Source organism: Sceloporus undulatus, chromosome 6 (assembly GCF_019175285.1).
Source record: "Sceloporus undulatus isolate JIND9_A2432 ecotype Alabama chromosome 6, SceUnd_v1.1, whole genome shotgun sequence".
Lineage (NCBI taxonomy): Eukaryota > Metazoa > Chordata > Lepidosauria > Squamata > Phrynosomatidae > Sceloporus > Sceloporus undulatus.
In genome coordinates this window covers 11,038,781-11,060,637 of record NC_056527.1, presented here as the reverse complement: position 1 = coordinate 11,060,637, position 21,857 = coordinate 11,038,781, and the positions used below count along the sequence as shown (strand labels likewise).

At 40.5% G+C, this 21,857-nt stretch overlaps 1 protein-coding gene across 4 annotated transcripts in view; it reads right to left on the bottom strand.

The window, feature by feature from the left end:
* Positions 1-21,857, bottom strand: part of DPP6 (dipeptidyl peptidase like 6) — a 652,679-nt gene that overhangs the window by 194,964 nt on the left and 435,858 nt on the right. For all 4 annotated transcript variants that reach the window (XM_042475464.1, XM_042475462.1, XM_042475463.1 and 1 more), the window contains exons 2-3: positions 15,811-15,925; positions 9,007-9,105 (exon numbers count right to left, since the gene is read on the bottom strand). In XM_042475464.1, the coding sequence (XP_042331398.1) occupies positions 9,007-9,105; positions 15,811-15,925 (214 nt within the window). The remainder of the gene's footprint in view (positions 1-9,006; positions 9,106-15,810; positions 15,926-21,857) is intronic.

Here is a 21,857-nt window from a genome sequence, read left to right as displayed (position 1 = left end):
CTGATTTAGAGACTGTTTGTTGGGACTCTGCAATAGTTGCTGCAAAAACCTTTATCCATGGGGAACTTCCATGTTGCCCCACTAACTATTTTAAAATACTATCATTTGAGATCTCCTTTGGAACTAGAGTTTGGAAAAGTTTTTTTCCCCAACTACAGCCCTCCCTCCTTCAAAATCCCCAAGGAAGAATGGTCAAGTTGGCTTCAGGATTCTAGGAGCTGTGGTCCAAAAAAGATAACTTTTCAAAGTACAGTTCTTTCCCATGCTGTTGCTGCTCTTCATTGGCTATTGACACTGGCATCATGACCAGAACTTTCATAGGCTACTGAAATAGCTTGCGAACCTCCCCTGGCACTATATGAATTTTGTTTTAACCCCACACTTAATGCAAAAGTGTGATTTACAGTAGTACCCAGATTTGTCAGTAAATTTTGTCACAATCTGGTGACTTTGAAAGCAGGACCAACACAGCTGTGGTAAAGAATTCTGGCTCTCACTTTCTAAGAGATGCAACAAATGGTCTGGACTACTTTTGATCTGTTACAGTGACTTTCACGTACCATACAGACTTGTACATCACTAGAGTGACAACAGTGAGGTCAACAAGCTGACAGCTGTGATTGTTAAATTTTAGGTAAAGGGAAAATCCCCACAAAAGGCACTCTGGTGGTATTTCTAGATGGATGATTTGAAGAGTGATGGTTCTGTCCATGTGACATCCTTAAGCCCCAATGGATTAGGCTGGTCCCCTCTGATCTATACAGAGGACCAAGGGAACTATAGAGTCAGCGAAAACAACAGATCTTCAAATGCAGCTCCTTGACCCAAGGTCAGACATTCTCTTTCTTTAGTCTTATATCTAAGCTGAATAGTTTTGCAAGAAAAAAAGATCTTCCTTTCGAAGGCAATGGAGAAAAGGACTCAAAAGATCAGTCAGCAGAGCTAGGCCAAACGGTTGTTGTTGTTTGCTTTCTTTTTCTTCTTAGTAGGGAAACATTTGCGTACTAAATATGTAAGATTTCTCTACCAAAGTGTTTTCTGGAGATTTGAATAATCCAGCACTTTCACTGGGGTAAAAGTACACGGTTATTTGTTTAATCCTTGTCTTTTTTGCATCAGTTTAATTGTTGATTAGCTGTGGCTTGAGGAAGGAATATTTCCTGCTTTGCCAATGTTTTCGCAATCCAACACAGGGTGCCCTTTCCATTTGTAGAAGTGTGGAATTTGGTTTACTCACTTTGATCACTTGGCTGATGATGATTGATGATGATGATTAAAATCTACCATATCATACAAGACCCAGTTCCCCTAAAATAGTGGTTCTCAGCCTTTGGTCTTTGTTTGTTTTGGACTTCAGCTCTCAGAAACCCCAGCCAGCTTGGTCAACACTCAGGAATTATGGGAGTCCAAATCATCCAGAGGACCAAAGGGTGAGAACCACTCCATTTTTTAAAATAAATCCTCAAAAGCCTACTAATCTCCCTGGGAAAGGAGTTCCAGAGCCTGGGAGCAGCCATGGAGAAGGCCTCCTCTTGTGTTCCTACTTGTGGGGTTGGTGGAACAATCTGTGCAGCATTTTGCTTATGGCACATATGGAAATGGCCCGTCTCTAGCTTAACAAAGAAGAGATGGACTTGACAATCAGGGCTGGCCTGCGATTGTTAGTTGCTTCAGGTGGCAGATATTGGGAGGGGGAAACAAAGTTTTGGGGATCACTGCTGAGGGTATTACATGGACAAGATTATTCTCCCAGCCTATCCCAGATTCAATATAAGAACCAAAATTCAGCTTTAGTGCATGGAACAGGTAAGGGGTACCATTTTGTCCTTTGCCTCAGGCAGTGAATGCCTCAGGCTCGTTCTGTTTAAAACTTCTGAGTTCTTTCCAGACCTAGGATTGTGAGAGTTTTGCAAATACAAAGCCAATTGTAAAATAAACAAAATTACCCTTAATTCCCCCCTCTCTCAAAGGAAGAAGATGAAGGGCATTACTTGTCTCCAATAGACTGCAGATGTGCTAGTCTCATTGGAATGTGTGCTTAATGGGAGGAACTTACTACAGCCTCTAAAATCTAGGCTTGTGACGACCTCCCAGAGGGCGTTCTCTGCTGTCGCCCCCAAACTCTGGAACGACCTGCCGGATGAGATCCGTCAGATAACATCATTAGACAGCTTTAAAAAAGCGGTCAAGACGGATCTCTTCCGGCAGGCCTTTCCAGATTAACCATCCCAGCCCAGGTTCCTGATTCCCTCATTCCTCCCGTGGCCCCATCTTAGTGATGGTCGAGGATCAACAGAGGGATATCAGGGTTTTTAGTTTTTTAATTGTTGTTTTTATGCATTGACATTGTGTTTTAATATGTTATACTGTTTAATACTGTCTTAAGGGGGGGAGGGATAAAGTGTTTTTAATTGTCATATTTTATATTTTACTGTTGTTAACCGCCTGGATTGGTTTGCCAGAGGGCGGTATACAAATAATAATAATAATAATAATAATTATTATTATTATTATTATTATTAATTTTTTAAACAAATTTTTGTATGCCTTATAAATGAGTTTATATTGTTTTAATGTGCTGATTTTTTATTATTTTTTATTGTATGGTTAGGTTTTTAATTGATTATTTTGGTGAGCTGCCTTGGGTCCCACAAAAGCAGCATAAAAATGAAGTAAATAAATAAATTGTCACACTGTTGAGAGTTGTTCAGCATTCGCCAGGTACTGCTGGAAGTACTTTAAAGCCCAGAAGTCACATCCTAGTTTCTGGAAAAAACAGCTGTACAATACATAGCCCAGTAGAGTTGACTCAATGCATATTCAAGGGCATAGTTTGAGGACACCTGATGCCGCCTCCTTGCTGAAGATAAGCATATCTCTGACCTAAATCCTGTTGTTAATTTTCACTAGAGTAGACTCATTGAATCAATAGAATTTACTTACATGTTGACTCGTCGTTCAACAACTGATTGACTAGGTCTACTCTGCTTGGGACTAACCAATAGAATGTCATCCCATGTCATGTCATTGCCTGGATGGAGACCCCTTAGAAATCCCAGGTAGGCTGCCTTGAGTTCCATGACAGGAGAACAGGGGTCTACAAATGCATTAAATAAATAAATGATGTCAACAAGTATTTCTTCATAGAGGATACTAGGAACTGACTTCTAATTTACAGATAAAGTCTTTACTTCATAACTGGAAGAACATCTCGAGTGAAAAAATATGCTCTCTGCCTGCCAGTTCATTTTCTTTAAAAAATATCTTGAAGGTATTAGAACTTTTCTACAAAGGCTCTTTAAGTAATATGCAGAGTAAACTATAAATAATTCATGTCCCGCCTACATGTCTGAGCCTCATTGGAAGCTTCAGTGGCTTTATCAGTAGAGTGCAATAAATCTACTGTCAATCTCAGGGCAGCATTACATAAGGAATGCAAAACAAATCAACTTATTTGCAATCAAAACAACAATATACAGTGAACTTGATCTTGGTCCTTGACCTCAGTAATTAAGAATCTGCATAGCCTTGGCCTTCCATCAAACATTGCTTTATACTAAATCAAGCTACTTTTTTTATTTAGGGATGGAAAAGAAATTCAATTTAACCCGATGTTCAAACAATTTTATCCAGTTTGTGTTCTGTGAGTCTATCAGTGAAAAAGTGCACATATCTTTCATTTTGCCATCACCAGGAAGAAACTACAAGCAGCATTTTATCCTTCAACCCCCCTTTAAACATTTTATGTAAATACATGGTAATGACTCAGTATGCATTGCTTTGAAAAAATGTACGTTCAATGCTTTCACCAATAGGAAAAAAATGTTTATAAAAGTTAAGGGTAAAAATGTTCATTAGAAACCCGTACATATTAACTAGTAAAAACTAATAAGGACCTGGAACAATTACTGAAGAAGGTCAAGGAGAAAAATGCCAAGACAGACTGAATGCTAAACATTAAGAAAACAAAAATAATGACCCGGAAGAGCTACAAGAATTCATCCTAGACCACGAGAAATTCAAAATAGTCAGAGTTCACATATCTTGGATCAAATGTAGGCCAGAACGTAGGCTGCAGTCAAGAAGTGAGAAGCAGACTAGGAATGGAAAGGTCATCTGTGAAAGAGTTAGACAAGATCCTAAAGTGCTAAGATATAACATTGAACACTAAAGTGAGGATAATCCAAAGCACTGTATTCCCTATCACAATGTATGGGTGCAAGAGTTGGAAAGTGAAGAAAGCCGATAGAAGGAAAATCAACTCCTTTGAGATGTGGTGCTGGAGAAGAGTGTTGAAGATACTGCAGATGGCCAAGAAGACAAACAAATGGGTCCTAGAACAGATCAAGTTGGAATTCTCCTTGGAAGCCAGGACGATTCAATTGAGACTGTCATAATTTGGCCACATCCTGAGAAGGTGTGAATCATTAGAAAAGACAATGATGCTGGGAAAGACAGAGGGCAATAGAAAGAATGAAAGACCACACACTAAATGGTTTGATTTGATCAGTCCACCAGCCTGAGCCTACAGGACCTGAGCAGGGCAGTCAAGGACAGGGATTCTTGGAGATGTCTCATCCACAGGGTTGCCATAAATTGAAGTTGACTCAAGGGCAGCTAACAGTAAAAATAAATATGTGAAGAAAGATACGTAGAAAGACTGGTATGAATTTCTAAGCCAGAAGAAAGTCTCACAACCCAATAAAAAATAAGGATGGGAGGGAAAAAATACAAGTAGGTTTCAGGGAAACACAACAAGAATGAGAGGTGATCAGATCTCTATGGCTGAAAAGCCAAGAATTGCATATTCTGATTAGCAACTTAACTCCAGCATATTAGGCAGGCCTCTTTCCCATCGTCACATACTTGATTAATCCTGTTTAATTGAGTGCCATCTTCCACTGAGCTATAGTCCTCAATTTAGTGTATACAGTTTCTTGATCACACTAGAATGTGACAGGATGTTGAGCACAGGTTCACAGACAATGAGAATAACTGAGCTTTCAGGTCCATTAAGCTCCGTATTGATTTGTAAAAGAGCCTTCACAGTTGTCTTCATAATTTCATTAGTAAGTAGTACATTTAAAAAAAAAAAAGAACTTGAGTAATTCACTGGCTGAAATGGTTTCACTGAAAACAGGAGACCCAGATTAAAATTCTTCTAAACACTAAGGATGGAAAGAATCTTTTTCTAAAAAATGGAAAAATATCTAATGGCTGTCTCCCACAAAAAATCAAAAAACATTTCCCCCAAACACCTTGTAGGGGGCAAAGGGGCATTTTTACCACATTTTGGAACACCCCTCTTCCCCAATTAATTTTAGGTCCAGGACTAACCTTTAAAAAAAAAACAGGTAGTGACTCAGAAGCCTTTTCCTACTTTTGAAAAAAGGCCTCTTCTAGACCTAAGATGGCACCAGGGCCCAAATATGTGGCACCAGTGCCCCCAGCCCTCCTCAGGAGTGGGACCCATATAGCCCATGTATTGCACTTTCCCACCCTGATCTAGATAAATGTATAAGCTTTTGCCTCACAATGACCCACTGGCCAAAAGACTCACCTGTGTTTCCCATATGGATTAATATTTAGACTTCTAGCCTCCTAGATCACACACTAGTCATACTTGTTGGCAATTTACCATACTGGCTATTCAGACACATCTGTTTATTATTTTTTCTTTATTTTCTTTATTTGTTTTTAAACCTGCATCATAATTTTAGGGAAACTCTTCTTTGCTTTTGCTCTTTGCATTTGCTCTTCATTGTTGTAAAGGCAACATGTCCAAAATTGATGTCCATCATTACTAAAGAAATGGGTGTTTTCAAGGAAAAGAAAACCCAGGAAACAATATCATAATTGCAAACAATCTTGTAAAAATACAATGGTTTTAATCCTCTCATCAGTACACATTAATATATGGTCCCTAGCACTAGGTTCTTGTGTATTAAGGCTTTCTTTTTTCCAGATATTCTGTGAAAAGATCCAAGAATTGAGAAGAATAGAAAGGCAATGAAATCTGTTAGAGACCTAACAGTGTGCTAGATTATGTCAGGGCCTAGGAGACTGACACACCATATTGTATTCCCAAATCATCTACTGTCTTGCCGGTGACCTTAAAGATTCATCACTCTGTTTTGTTGTTTACCCAGCTGTAAAATGAGTGCAATAATAATATTTGCCTGCCCCACAGGGGTGATGCAAGAATTAATTAAGTCTGCGGAATTGTTCTGATGACCTCTGAAGAAAAGGATGACATTTTAATATTTTTCAGCAAGGGCGCCTATCTCTGTAATACAGGGCTCACAAATTTGGACAGAATGCAATTCTATACCGTGGAGACCCTCTTTGAGCTTTTATTCCAAAAGTAACTGGAATCAGCATCTGAAACGTCACAATATAAAGCAGCAGCAAAAGGCCAAGCCATTCAGTTCAAAGAGCCGCTTGACATTTATTTAATGGCTTTCCCAGTGACAGTTCGTGATAGATCTTTTTCAGTGCCTGATCAGTCTTCTCATCCTGAACCAAATCCCAGTCAATGAGTTTCTTTCCACTAGCTTCCCTTGGACACACAGATCCACCCCCCCCCCCCCCCCCAGAGAACACAAGACCAAAACCGTCCCTTATATGGAGCTCTGGATAAAATTTCCCTACCCTTTCTGAAGGAAAAGTGGCCATCTGAGGCTGCAAACAAGACTAGAGAAAGGGCATGCAAAAGTGAATGCCTACCCATCTCCTATATGATATTTTCTAAATTGCCCCTAGACATATTTTTGTCCTTTATGGGAGAAATTACATATTCCCAGATCTGTATTATTCCCATCAGCCCTGCTGGGTGGCTCAGGCTTCCCAGCTTACCTGCCCAGAGTGACCAGATGTCATAACCGCAAAGGAGAACAAGGCACCACAAAGTGCAGGACATTAAGAAAAATGTAGGGCATTACAAAATAAAAAATAAAAACACTAATATAGATATAAAGTCATTTCATATGGTTTATTTACAATTCTATTACATATACTCTATTTTTTATGTATGCAACCATATTTTTCTGCTGAATTTATCTACACTAAAATGACTTGTTGGCTTGCAGTATACTGATGGAACTGTTCTTAAGCTGCATCCACACTACAGAAATAAGCCAGTTCTGCACCACTTTAACTGCCATGGCTCAATGCTATGGAATTCTGGGAACTGTAATTTGTTCTGGCACCAGATCTCCCTGACGGATGTCACAAAACTACAGTTTTCCAAATTCCATAGCACTGAGCCATAGCAATTAAAGAGGTCTCAAAGGGAAAGCTCAAGCTGTGATCCTTGATCACATCCAAGTAGGGAGCCCTTTACACAAAATTGTTGTACCTTGTGGACTGTTTCCCCTTACTTCTTCCTAATGACTTCTTTCTACAGCATTATGGCAGTATTATGTAGTCTGAGGAAGACTACCAAACCAGGCAAATTCTGAAATTCTTAACAGAGAAACAGCTCTGCAAGGTTCTTCAATGCAACAATGTTGAAATGTAGCCAAAATCTATGGGGACACATTCTGTGTATTCACAGACTGAGTTTTCAGTTGCAGTGGTAGCTTATCATGACTTCATATCTTCTGTGCACTAATTCTGGTACTATTTAAAGATATTAGCCTGCCAGAAAGAGGTGGTTTGGAGCCGATTCTAGGGCTTGGGAGTGTGGAGCGTCCGCATGCTCCCAAGCCCTACTGCCCACTGTCAGTGCCATAATAGTTTGGCCCCATCCACATGGAGGCTGACATGATGACGCAGCGCAGCACAGCATCCAAACGTCACTACGCCATGCGTGCATCATTAGTGTGTGCAAGTGCACCAATGGCGTAACAATGGCATGTGGCACATGGACTAAAGAGAACCCGCTTTTAGTGGGTTCTTTTTCGTCCTGATGGAGGCTGCGCTGTTTGGTTGGTGCAGCCTTCTTGCAGCATAAGAACGGGCGGCTACAGGCCGCCCTTTCGGGATGGTCTGTCAAGCCCCATTAGTAGCTCAAGATAGGCTGCTAAGAACACAGGAAAGCTTCTATACAAAAAGGAGATTCTAGCTTTTGAGTTACCAGTTTCTTTCCATAATACCATCTGCCCTAATTCTGCCAAGTTGCCTTTACAGGGAAATTTAGCAAAACTGTAATTAAATTACTATTACAGTGCTCCCTCCGTTTTCACGGGGGATCCGTTCTGGACCCCCCCCCCCCCCCCCAAAAATGAAAAAAGACCATACATATTCAAGCCCTATTAGCTTGAATGAAGGTGCACTCTAGCGGGGGCGTGCGAGCGTGCACCATGGGTGCACACCCCATTTTAACTCCCTCTGTTTGGCCCCCACAGATATTCAGGGGGTACAGATCAGAAGTCCATGAGAACGGAGGGCGCACTGTACATCATCAGGAGGCAGCATATTCTAGGTCTGAAGCTAGACAGATTCATTGTGTATGCAAATCCAAATGGACTTCATTCACCCCTGAATCTCAATAATTGGTCCCAAGAAGTCACCCATCTCTCACCCTAACTTACTTCATGGGCATATACATGTGTAGTTACCACATTTGTCCATCCTGCCTTTGCCTCCAAGGAAATCAGAGTAGTGTACTGAAGTTATGGTTAATGGTAATTTTAATGACATTCGTCATTAAAACAAATGATGTTTGTTTGAATTGCCTTGAAATACACTTTTGCATGAAGGTGTGGTCTATATAATCCTAAAAATAAATGGATGACTGGACCAGCTTCAATAGCTTGGTATCTAATTAAAGAAACCTAGGAAATGGTATCTATTTCATCCCAGAAAAAAGAGCTACCAGGTATGAGTACGCAGCACTAGATTACATGAATTACAGTTTTGACTGAACAGAAGGCAGCTTCAGTTTGGGGAAATGGACATAGGTAAAAAAGAAAGTGTAATGCAGTGTGAGTGGGGAGAGAGTTTCTAAAACAAATAATATAAAAAGTGAGAGAAGTTATGTTGGCATCTGATTGCAAGACTTACCACTTATCCATTTAGCCTCTGGATCATGAATTTTGAAGTCATCAGAGAACAGATCTTCCACTGTAATCTTCTTCTTTTGAGACTGACTATTATCTTCAACTGGAAAACATTCAGAAGTGCAGAAAAACACACATTATTGTTCCACATCTCAGAAATTCCATCTTATCCCTTAACCTTCTTTATTAACCAAAGACTAAGCAGCCTCAGTTTACATGGTGGTAAAATTAATTCTACTGGTCTAGCAGTGCAAGATTATGGTTGAAGCAATGATGGAAACAAGGTTGGTGCAATGCCCCCATCTGTCCATGAGATTGGGAAATTTATGTTTGACTAGAACTGCCCAAAACCTTTGTCCAGCATGGATTCTGGGGGCTGTAGCCCCAAAAGGTAACTCTTCTGAGCTCTTCATAGCAGCACCTACTCTGTCTTTAACAAAAAAAAAAAAAAAAAGTGGCAAATATAAAACAGCATAAGAAAAAAAAATAAGCCATCTTCTATCATTGTCTTCAAATGATATCTTATGAAGAAAACATTTCCAAGATTTCTGAGTGACTTGCAGTAGAGGAGCAACAGTGTGAGTTCAACACCAGTTGTTTGGCAAAAGCAACTGAAAAAGGGCTTCTTTGTAGGCCGCTGAAACATAAATAGATTTCAAGTGCAAGGAGTCTGAGTTTAACTCTAGTACTGAAAAGAAATTCATTGGCTGAGACTGTGTTCAGAGGCAGGGCCAGCCCTATGATCAGTGAGAGTGAGGCAACTGCCTCAGGTGGTAGATGATGGAGGCTGTTCCTCCTGAGACCCACAGTCTGTCCTACACCCCAAAATACCTGTTATATCTGTAGTGGTGAGAACACTATCCAGTATTCCTTGCCATTCCAGATAAATGGCCTCTGATTGTCCTTATTTGGCAGGGACAGTCCCTGTTAATTATGTTTTCCCACTTTTTAGCAGCTTTAAAAATGTCTTAGTTTCTCTCTCCTCCTCTCACTTTCTCCCTTTGCCTTACATCAATTGCTGCAAACTGAGTTCAAAGTCCAAAAATAGTTTATACTTAGTTAACTCAACAGGAAAGAGAGGGAGCAGAATCTTGCCCTTCCCTGTAGTCTCAGGCAAAAGCAAACTGCAACACCCTCTTCTAGCTTGTGCATGTCCCCTCATTAATAACTTTTGTCATTTTTGACATTGCTTGGCCATACATGTCTCAGTTCTCATCTGTGACATCTGGGAGTGTATGAAGTAATATCCACCTGCCAGTTCATTTGGATTTTGTATGCTGAACTCAGCAGAAATGCCATTTTCCCATTTGCCTCAGGAAGCAAAACCTCTTGAATCAAGCCTTGCTCTGCCCTGTTCTAGGAATTCAATGTATCCCTCATTCTCAACCCACATCTTTATACTCCAGCAAACAACATCAACAGCAATGCAAAACCTACAAGCCTGAAGTCTGTCAGAGATTGAAAATGTTATTTTTTGGGCTACATTTCCCAGAATCTCTCAACTAGTATGACTGGCCATACTGGCCAGGGCGGTCTGGAAACTGTGGCCAAGACATGTGTGGCCAAACAGCGAATAGATGGAGGTGGTTTCTTTGAAATTTGTATGGCATACTGAAGAGCAACCCATTATTTTCAAATGGCAGCCAGGCAAGCAGACGGCATTTAAGAATTGGGGCACAACGGGTAATAAATATTAATACTCATTTTCATTATGGGCAAATGGCTGCTCTTAGTGCTTCAAGGAGCTCCAGATTTATTCTGTAATATATGAGTATTATACTCCCTCTCTCCAGACACATATTTTATGATTAAAAATGTATTAGCCACAGCAGGGGCAATTATTGTTTTTATATGACCACCATGCAACTATATTTTTGCATCTTGTATTTTTTTAAATGCATATTGATTCTTTCTCAAAGCAAAAATTGCATGATGTATGGATTCTAGTTAACATTCACATCTGTTAAGAATAGGTCAACAGAAGTGGGAGAAATCAATTTATACTTTGTCAAAATCTGATTGCATGCCCAGAATTCTGAAGGGCCCAGATGTTTTCATAGCAAGAAGGTGGGGATAATGACAGCTTAGACTCTTATTTTCTCAAAGCTGCTAGGCTGCCGGCCTCTGCTCTGCTTTCTACACCATCTCTTATACTCTCACTTCTCTTGTTATAAAACCGTGTTTAGGCAAGAAGCCAAAGAATGCACTGCAGCTTCTAACAAAAAAATGAATGAGTTTCAAATATTGTTCCACCACCGCTAAAGATAACACTGTTCCAATAGGAGATGCAAGGTTAATTTCACATTTTAGAAAAGTTAGGTTTTTTGGAATGAGGACTTAAGAATCCATCAAACCAACATGGGCATTGTCACCTTCCAAAGTCACATTTACTGTACAAGTGCTGCTAAATTAGACAAGGGACAAAACCCCACACTGGAGTTGTGTAATATTAACTCTACATGCGGAGTTGCACATTGTTTGGCCTATACAACCCCTGAATTGCAGTTATGCAACTGAATGAGCATCCAAATGTGTAAACAAATGCACAATCAACAGTGAATGCACATTTCATCCATATTGTGGACACATGATCATGTGCATGGCATACCTTTCACAGCCTTGAACTGAATGTAGACATTCCACGTGGGACAAATATGTCCCACCACTCCCATAGGGAAATTTACATGTGTGCAAGATTCCAATAAGATCTCAAATACTATGTTAAAATGAGCAATAAGAAGCAAAGGCTTTCTTGTTCACTTGTAAAGAAGCATGTGAAGCATTGATTAGGATTGGGCCTTCAGCTCATGGGTAGGGAATTCCCCTCCAGATTTCACTTTTCTTCTGTGCAGAGATTAAAACAGGAGTGGGGAAATTGTGGCTCTGGGGTTGCATGTGACCTCTGATCTGTTCTGGTGGTCCTCAACCCCACCAAAATTTTTGAACCGTCCTTTTTCTGCCCCCCCCCCCCCGGAATTGTTTCAGAGAGCCTTTGGCTCCCCTCTCCCTTGGCGAACAGCCTCTTCTGAAAACTTATAAAAACAGCTAGGAGACCACAGTTTGAATCACCATTCAGTCATACATAACCACTGTTGGTGTGGCCTTTGGCAAGTCACACACTCTCAGATTGAGATGAAGGCAAAAGCAAATCTCCTCTGAAGAAATCTTGCCAAGAAAACTGCATGATAGGTTTGCCTTAGGGTCACCATAGGTTGGAAATGACTTGAGGCTACACACCAATAACAGACACCTTACCAACCCAAAATACATTTTCTTGAAAATTAGCTTGATTGAATCCAGTAAGACAAAGTCTTTGGGCAAAACATGTAAAAACAGGGCCTCATTCCCACTACGCTTTAAACCAGATCATGATTCAGTATGATCTGGTCTTAATGAGCATGGTTCCTACTTAAACTATATCGCTGAAGCAATTCGGAAAGGGGGGCATGCTTTTGACCCATTTTACCCACATCAAAAAGACGCTGGTTTTTCCCAGGACTTTTGGGATGAATCGATTTATTTTGGAATAAATCAATTCAGCCCAAGTGGGAACCAGTCAGACTGGAATCCATCCCGGCAGCCCGGCTTTCCGGCCTTTTACCTCCTTCTGCTGCCTGCCTGCCTGTCCTCCACCTGGCCAGCCTCTCCTCCACCCTGGCCTGCCTCCTTCTACCCCGGTCTGCCTCTCCTCTGCCTGGCTTCCCAGCCGCTCCGTCCCTGGCCTCCTCTTACCTTCTTCCTTCTGCCTGCTCCAGCGTAGTGGGAATCACAATCCGATTTCAAATTGATTCATTGATTCAAATCAGAAATTGATTCCAAGGTAATTGGGAATGAGGCCCAGAATGTTTATATATAAGTAATAAGGATGCCCCATGGCACTAAGTGCCATTTTCCATTCTTTAGTGTTAACTTGTTATGTAGGCAAAACACATCCCTATTTAGAGATGCCATAAACAGACTCCAATGAGCCAATTAATGGAGGAGAAAATGGCTTTTTACTTCACTAGTCCCAAGGTACTTGAGCCACTTAAGATTCAGGTTTCTCTCATTAATAGGCTTCCACTTGGTACTAAATTCTAATGGCTCAGTCCTAAGACCTATTGTGTCAGTAGCGCATACATATTCAAGAAAGAAAATGTTACCGAGGACGACGAAAATGAAAGCAGAATGCCACAGCATAAAGAGCATCACTAACAGCTCAGTATGTCAATGAGTAGGAGGCAAGAGGCAGGAAGACCTCTGTCAAACATCTTTAATCACATGCTAGACTTGGCCTAGCCAGGGAGCATAAAGAGTGATTGCCCTGAATGTAGGATCCTGTGGAACCTCTTTATTTGGATGAAGTGCATGCTGTTCTACAGGGCCTACCATTAAACAGAGGGAAACATCTCCAAACACAAGGATATGGATCGATAGATTCAAGCTACAGGGAAAGAGATTCACCTAAACAATTAGGAAGGACTTCCTGGTGGCAGGAGTTGTTTGCCAGTGGAACGTGCAGCTACAGAGAGTGCTGAAGTCTCCTTCTATGGAGGTTTTTAAAAAGAGGCTGGATGGATATCTGTCAGGAATATTTTGATTGTGTATTCCTACATGTCAGAGGGGTTGGACTGCAAGGCCCTTGGGGTCTCTTCCAAGTCTATGATTCTGTGATCTGCTTTAGGCTGCAGATGCTGTGGAACAGCATGCCTCCTTCCTCATGCTGTTCCTCTTGAGTCTCCTAGCCATGCTTTTCTGGTGGAAGACAGAGATGAGTACACCACTAGGTGTATCGTGGGCTCCCCCAAAATTAGCCTTCTGCTTCAGGTGTAGCAGAGAATACTAATCCTTCCCCAATGGTGAAGTAAGATTCTTTAATTTAATGATGTATCCATTCAACATGGCATATGTACAAGTTTGCTGAAAACATACAGAGTTGCTCATAAAATCAGTTCCTCATGCTGTTAAAGTAATCTAAGCTCTACCTGTCCTCAGTAACAACATCTTGCAGTAGGATTCTGAAAACCTAACCCTCTGCCAATCCCTCAATGGATGACTGCTCTGAATTGGATCAAATCCACTGTAAATATGCTAACATGCCATTTTCTTTGAAAAGTATTAGTGGTGATTCTGACACACATCAAAGTTATTGTTTCATCTATAATTGTGATATATTGTACTCTTCTTTGTCATTTTGTCACACTCTACTGTTATAGGATCTTTCTGGAATATAACTAAACACACTAATAAGTATTGGATAGAATGGCAATCTCCTTTTTGACATGTTCTTGGTTAGTTCCTAACAACAGAAGTTCTGGGGAGTCAAATAGCCAGTACTGTAATCTGTCACAATATGAATTATTCAAAACACTTTTGCATAATAGTGTTACAAATAAAAGCTCTGACTTCTGGCCAACCCTTGCACTAACCTTCTGCTGTTGTAAACTTCCAAGCCAGAACTAGAATGGATGAGATCAGGGATGGGAAAAGTTTGGCCTATGAGCCATATACAACATCACAAGGATATCTTTGGAAGTGGCAGGGGCCCCGGTACCCCTTTAAAATAAATAAATAAATAAGTGAATTCTAAAAAAAATATTTTTTTGGAAAAATTGTTCCCACACACAATTTCTTCTTTTTCCTCTTCTTGCCCTCCAGGAAAGGCCTTTCTTTTAACAAGAAGTGAAACCTGTTAAGTTTTGGTTAGCTTCTAGGAAATATAATACATGATATGTAATACTAAAACGTAAGTGGAGTTTCTGTCTAGAGACTATGAATGGACAATTCTTTTGCAGGATTGTACCCCATCGACAACACTCCCCCAGCATGAAATTTATTACTTTTAAAACTGAGCCAAAAATACTCTCTCAAATCTCCAACATGGAGGGTGATTTTGCCATGGTATTGGCCAACCCCCAAGCTTCAGCCCAGCATGGGACTTTCTTTCTTTCTTTCTTTCTTTCTTTCTTTCTTTAAGAGTCAACTAGGAATCAGCTCTACTAGAATTCAACTCCTATTTTACTTCCTGTTTAAAAAAAGGCCCATGGAGGACACACACACACACACACACACACACACACACACACACACACACATGGATGGTGAAATTTTGTGAAAGAACACATTTGGCAAGAAAAATTGTGAAATTTCCTAGCAGCTTAACTGATTGGAGGGAGGGATTATTTTGTTGTACAAATAAATAGCCTTAATTGAAGGGAGCAGACTTTCTGGTTGTCATCCTAGATGGTGCAGCTCAGTTGTCCAGCATATGCACTGGCTGCAAGGTTATCAGCTTCCATCCTCTGTATTTCTAGTCAAAAGGATTCAGTGGGGAAATGCTGCAAAAGACCTGGAGAACTGCTGTCAGTTTGACTAGTCTGAGAAATAGTGTGACCACCTATAATAGTTTTAGTCATGGTGCTTTCTCTAATTTGAGATCCCTGGCATTTTCTGGTGGTCTTTCATCCAAAGATTAATGAGACCTGACCCATAAATCATAGTGAGAGGTGCATAATCAATCTATTTTTTTTTAAAAGTTACTGTTTATGCGGGAGGTGGATGTTCATCTGTACAATAACACTGTGCCTACTCTTTTTGTTTTTACCTTGAGCATCCATGTACATGTTCAGCAACATTTTTAAAAAAACAAGCACCCCAGAGCCCTCAAGATTAAGAGAGTACAAAACAATGGAAGACAGCTTTTTCTCTACCTGATTGATCTACCAGTCAAGTTCAGTTCAATCAGTTCTCTGCCTTTTTTAAAATGAATGTCTACAGACAATAAAATTACAGCAACAGCAGCAGCTAAAGCTAAGGGTTATACAAATACCTGGTGTCAGCAAGATAACTGAAGTGACGATCAAGGAGCAAATAACCAGAATAACAAGTAACGCAATTGCGATTCCTTTCCAGTTTCTTTGCGGAGGATTGCTCCCCACCAGCTCCTAAAAACAGCAAAAAGGAAAGGAACATTAAACAAAGGCAAGCGTGAAATCTAAACAACAATTAGCATAAGTAGCACTATAGTTTAAATAAATGGCTGCAGCAGGTTTCTAAATTTTGGGTGCACCTTGAAAAAAATAGTGACAGGTTTGGCTAGGTCAGCAGTGAACAGAAAGATGGAACAGGATGGACAGATAGTTCTCTGAGTAAACTACAGTAGATTTGCAAGATGATTTGAATGAAAACTGTTTAACAACAGCAACAAATTTTCCCACCTAAGATTGGAAATGATAGCTCCTGAAAGGTAGAAAACCCTGGATCACCTGGAGTGTACTGTCAGGCAAGATAATTTCTGTTCTGGCACAGAAAATAAATTCGTGGGCTCAGAAATTCAGGGGCACTTCTGTAAATCTAGGGCTGCAGCTACACCGCAGAATTCAGACAGTTTAAGACACTGCTTTAATTGCCGTGGCTCAATGTTATGGACTGCTAAGTGTATAATTTTGTGAGCTATTTAGCCACCTCTGTCAGAGAGCTCTGGTGCCACAACAAACTATAACTCCCAGGATTCCATAGCTTTCAGAAGTTAAAGTGGTGGCAACTTGGATTATTTCTGCAGTGCGGATGCAGTTTAAGAACATGGTTTTGCACTCAGCTCTGATTGGTGGATCTTGCAGTTCTCTTTAAAAATGAAATAGATTTAACCTGAAATATGCTCACCTCTACCCTGTGTGATTTGGAGAGTAACAGTATTGCAATGCTGAGGAAACTGGCAATGGTGATAAAGATAACATTTCAAGTCTGCCATAAGGGTAGCTTTAGACAGCTCTTCCTGACATTGATAGCTTTGATATCAAACAGAGGAAGCAAGCAAAGGTGCCTAAGGAAATAGGAAGACTAAGAAATCCAGAAACCTGCAGTCAGCATGACTTTTCTTCCAAGCTGTGGCAAAGTAGAGGATGGTCCATAGACATGGAAAGAAGAAATGAAGACCAGAAGAAGATGGAAACTGGGTATGGAACTGAAATCCCCCACACAGAGACACATAGATTCCAAGACAGGCCAGGTTATTTCAGAATATAACACACAAGTTCAACTGTCATGTTTCTGTAACCTTTCCAGAGGAAGGACCCATTGCTGGAGGACCCATTTCCAAGCACAAGATGTATCAAGCAATAACATACCACATTTATGGGGTGGGAGAAGCTAATTTTTTTTCATGGAGATATTTGTAAAAAACTTCTTATCTGAACAGTCTTAAAAAGAAATCTTTACAAAGCCATCCCCCATGCTGTTTAAAATACATTGCAAATGTTGTCACAGACCGGGGGAAATTCTATTTTAAATATGAAACATATATTTATGTCCTCTGTAAACTGATTACACATTTTCTAGTACTGGAGTATGGGATCTGCCACTAAATATTCTTTCTGTGCTGCATAGTAAATCAGATTACCTACTGTTCAATGAAGCATCCAGGTTTTGACTAGGTATCCCAGCACAACATTCTTAAAGAAATGTGAAATATACAAGAAATCTCAACTCAGGGCTCTCTCATGCAGAGAAACGCTCAACCAAGGTTGATTTCCTAGGAAGCTTTGTCTGTTTTGAAAGTTTAAAGGCACTGATAGGAAGAGAGTCATTTTTCAAGAATTCTAAAGGTATTCACTCTGAATGCTTAGCTTTGTGTATCAGAAACTACAGGAGATCAGCCACAGGTGGCCAATTCATGTCCCTGGATATAAAGAATGCTTGCTCATTTTGAAGGAGGAAAAAAAAAGATCTAGATGATTTTTTATTTATTTTATTTTATTTTATTGTATCTCAGGGACAGGTTGCTGCTTTTTGCAAACATTGCAAAGAGAGGGTTTTTCAGGCTATGTGGCCATGTTCTGGAAGAGTTATTCCTGATGCTTTAACATCTGAAGAAGTGGACTGAAGTCTACGAAAGCTCATGCTGCCAGCTTCTTTATTTCAGTTAGTCTCAAAGGTGCTACAAGAGCTCTCTACATGTGTATTTGATAGGTGGGCCATGTACAAAAACAGGTGACCAATTCTGGCCTGTACTAGGTTTCCTGATAATACTTCTACCCTTGATGTGTTTTATGGAATATACTCTTGGACATTCTTACAAAGTAACTAAATGCTTTGTTATCTTGAAAACCCATGGCCTTGTTGGTTCCATTCTAGTACAATGGCTATCCTCATTATTCATAGGAGGGGCAACAAGTGGTCCTCCAGAAATGGTGATAAGCTTCAGATATCACAGCCAATGGTGAAGAAGGATAGGAAAGGTAGTCTTATGACAAGAGCCACATATACCCCATCCCCAATTTATATGGAAGCTTGGGAACATTTCTTTTCCAGATGAAAATTTTGCACTGTTTTTCCCCTTTCTGCTTTTAGGTCTTGTTTCTAGTTGTCTTCTTCTTGGAATTATCCCTCCCCCCAATTTCATATCCAACAGATGCCGGCTGTAGAATTCCAGGTGTCCGAAAAGGATTTTTTTCAAGGTTTGATTTATACCATTAACTTTATACCCTTTTTATACCATTCACCTGTTGTTGTAATTTAGATACTTATTACATAGATGAGTTGGAGGGAAAACAACAAATATTTCCCCAGTAGTTCAGGATTAAGATGAAGAATGAGGCAACAAATCTGAGAAGTAAAAACTGAGACACTAAAGACTCAAACCACACAAAACTGAGGGGCACATAACCAACAACAAGCGTTTGTGCAGTAACTTTCTGAGCATTCAGGTCAACACATTTTTAGAAACTGTAATAGATTTATCCTTCCCTTATACTTGAGAGGCAAAGAACAACAATTTTCTCCATCTCTCACCAAAAGGGCATAGAGGGTTAGTGATTTCCCCAATGCCAGGCCAATGTTAGCAGGACAGCAATGAAAACAATCCAGGACAAGTTATTTCAGTTCACAGCCAACACTTCCTTCCACATCAAAAAACTCAGTAGGACAAGAAAAGAAAGGGCAGGAGAACAACTATGCATCAATACTACCAGGAGGCCAAAACCTACTCTAACTCTTCAAATTAAACCAAAATCCACACCCGCTCTGGCTTCTCCTTGAAATGACCAGGAAAACCAAAAGGAACAGAATGACAAAACCATCAAACACATTCATTCTTACTAGCTAGGGACCAAACACCATCTAATAATAGCTCTTCTGTTATCTCTCTGTCTTCTTCTGTCCCATTTGTCCTGTCTCTTTGGACTTTATCGTACCCATTCCCCCCCCCCCCCCCCCCGTTATGGGCACGGGAGGGGATGCTCGGGCGAGCGTGAGTCTGAGAAAAAGCCGTTCCCATTCAGTGCGAGGTATGTCCTTTGCTTCGGTTCAGAAGACTTCTGTCCGAGCAAATGGTGCACGTCAGCATGAATGGAACGGCTTGGTGCCAGGCGACGGAATGGGGCCATTTTGAGGACACTTGAGATGCAGTAAAATGGGGTTTTTTTTTCTCCGACTCATGCGGGCCCCAACCAGCCCTTCCCATGTCCATAACGGGGGGTGGGGGGGGGGGATGAGTCAGATCTGGCCTCATCTGCACTGCGGAATAATGCAGTTTGACATGGCTTTAACTGGCATGGCTCAATGCTATGGAATTCTGGGATTTTGTGTTTGTGATCTGCCTGTCAGAGAGTTCTCGTGCCACCACAAATTCAAATCCCAGGATTCCATAGTACTCAGCCATGGCGTTGAAGTCATGATAAATTGCATTATTTCTGCCAGTCCATTGATGCCCTGTTTGTGTGCACACTAAGTCTTGTCTGATTATGGAACTCTCAAGCCAGCCTATTACAGGTTTTTTTTTGTGGGGGGGCCAAGTTCAGTCAGAGGGGGCTTGCCATACCCTTCTTTACGGGTGAGAGAGTGTGACTTTCCCAAGACACCATGAATAGTTATAGACTAGTAGTAGTAGTAATAGTAGTGGTTTCCATGACCATGCAGGAATTGAAACCCTGCTGGCTGCAGCACTCAAACAACTATACCATGCTGGTTCTTTCCCCTTGGGTACATCTGCACTGTAGAAATAATGTACTGTACTTTGATACCATGTTAAGTTCTGTAACATCATTCTATTGAATCCTAGGGTTTGTGGTTTTAACGGTCTTTAGCTTCTCTGCTAAAAGTGCTGGTGCTTCATAAAACTACAAATCACAAGGTTCTGTGATGCTGCCATTGCAATTAACATGGTGTCAAGCTACATTATTTTTACAATTCAGATGTATCCTTTCTCTCCATCTACCTTGGTCAAAAAAAACCTTCACCCCTCACTTCTCCCACATTGTTATTCCAAAACTGTGATCCGACTGGAGGAGATGAGTGATCAGGTGGTTGGAGCTCCACTGGGCACTAGACTTTGGAACTTTTTGGATTCCAACAATATACAATGACCCTAAGACTCCAATGTTGGAGCTGGAGAAAGAAGGAGGGTGTGGGTTTAGGTGGGAAGCCCAAGGGACATTGTGTTCCACAAGATTTTGTTCCCAAATGGAAAATATATAGAGCTACTCTAAAGGTGGTCCCAATAACATTTCTCCCCATTAGTGGCAGAGAGACATGATAAAATCATAAACAAATACAGTTGGCCTGGGTACGAAATTATTCGTTCCGTGGCACCGTTCGTAACCGAAAAAAAAGGGGGAAAAGCTTCGTAAGCGAATGCATAGGCGTATTGTGGAAAACAAGCCCGATTCGTGCGAAAAAGCCGGAAACAAAAGCACCAAAAGTTTTTTGTTAACCCGAAAAAACATTCGTAACCGGAACAATGTTTTTCCATGGGATTTTTCGTTTATCCGAAACATTTCGTAACCTGGGTTATTTCGTATCCCGAGAGGTACCACTGTATCAGCAAAATACAATTCTTCCCTTGTTCTATTATGCTCAGGAGCACCAGAGGGGCCTTGAAATGCTCAGTGTTCCAGTGCAACAGCCAGGACGGCACTGTAACTATAATCCCATATTTAAAAACAAGAAGAAACTCAGACAGATGTTCATGCCTTTTTATTGAGCAGAAAACTGCGTGTAATGACTAATCTTATTTTTAAAACTATGCATTGCATATAACCCAGCAAGCCATGGCTGTTATTTCATAATAGATTTACAGAATCCAGATCTTTGCTGGGTAACTGGTCAATATTGTTAAACAAACGTCTTGGGGGAAGATTATAATTGCTTCCTTGATAGGACATATTTCACCAAGCTGCTTTTAAACAGTATAGCTCAACATTATTTCCATCTACCTTTGTGAATGCTGAAATCTATACACTATAATTCCTTCTTTAGTTCATAGGCCATTTGCAGGGGTAGAGAGTGACCAACCAATATAAAACCAACAGTGCATATATTTGAGCACGTGAAACTGTGTTAATCACTTCTTGTCTAGGAGGAAGAGATAGAAGGCCAGTAAAGGTGCTTAAAATATTTCCATGACTCAAGAATCTTTGAAAGATTTATGCTTTCATCTCAATTTCATGTTACCATGATTTAATTCATTAAATCCATTGCCCTCACTTGCCTCCATCTTCTGTCCGACTGCCGCAACCTGCCTCCTCTTTAGGATTCTTTGCTCCAGGTTAAACAAGTCCAGTCATAAATTGTGGTGCTCCATGAAAAACATTCAGGAAAAAGCCTGTGCTAAACCGTTATGAAATTGCCAAATGATGAATCAAGGAGAAATCTTCTTTCTAAGTGCCCACACGAAAAATCTCCAGCTTGCCAAAACGTTTTCCGTAAACACAGAGTTTGGGATTTATGTCAAATAATGCTACTCTTTATTATTTACTTGCATACTGAGGAGGTAAACACTGCCATGGAAACTGTAAGTATACAGAGAGCTTTCCATACCCTTGGAAGTCAGATTTGCCAAAGCAGTCAAGTTCACTCCATTCTGTCACAACCCCACTTGTT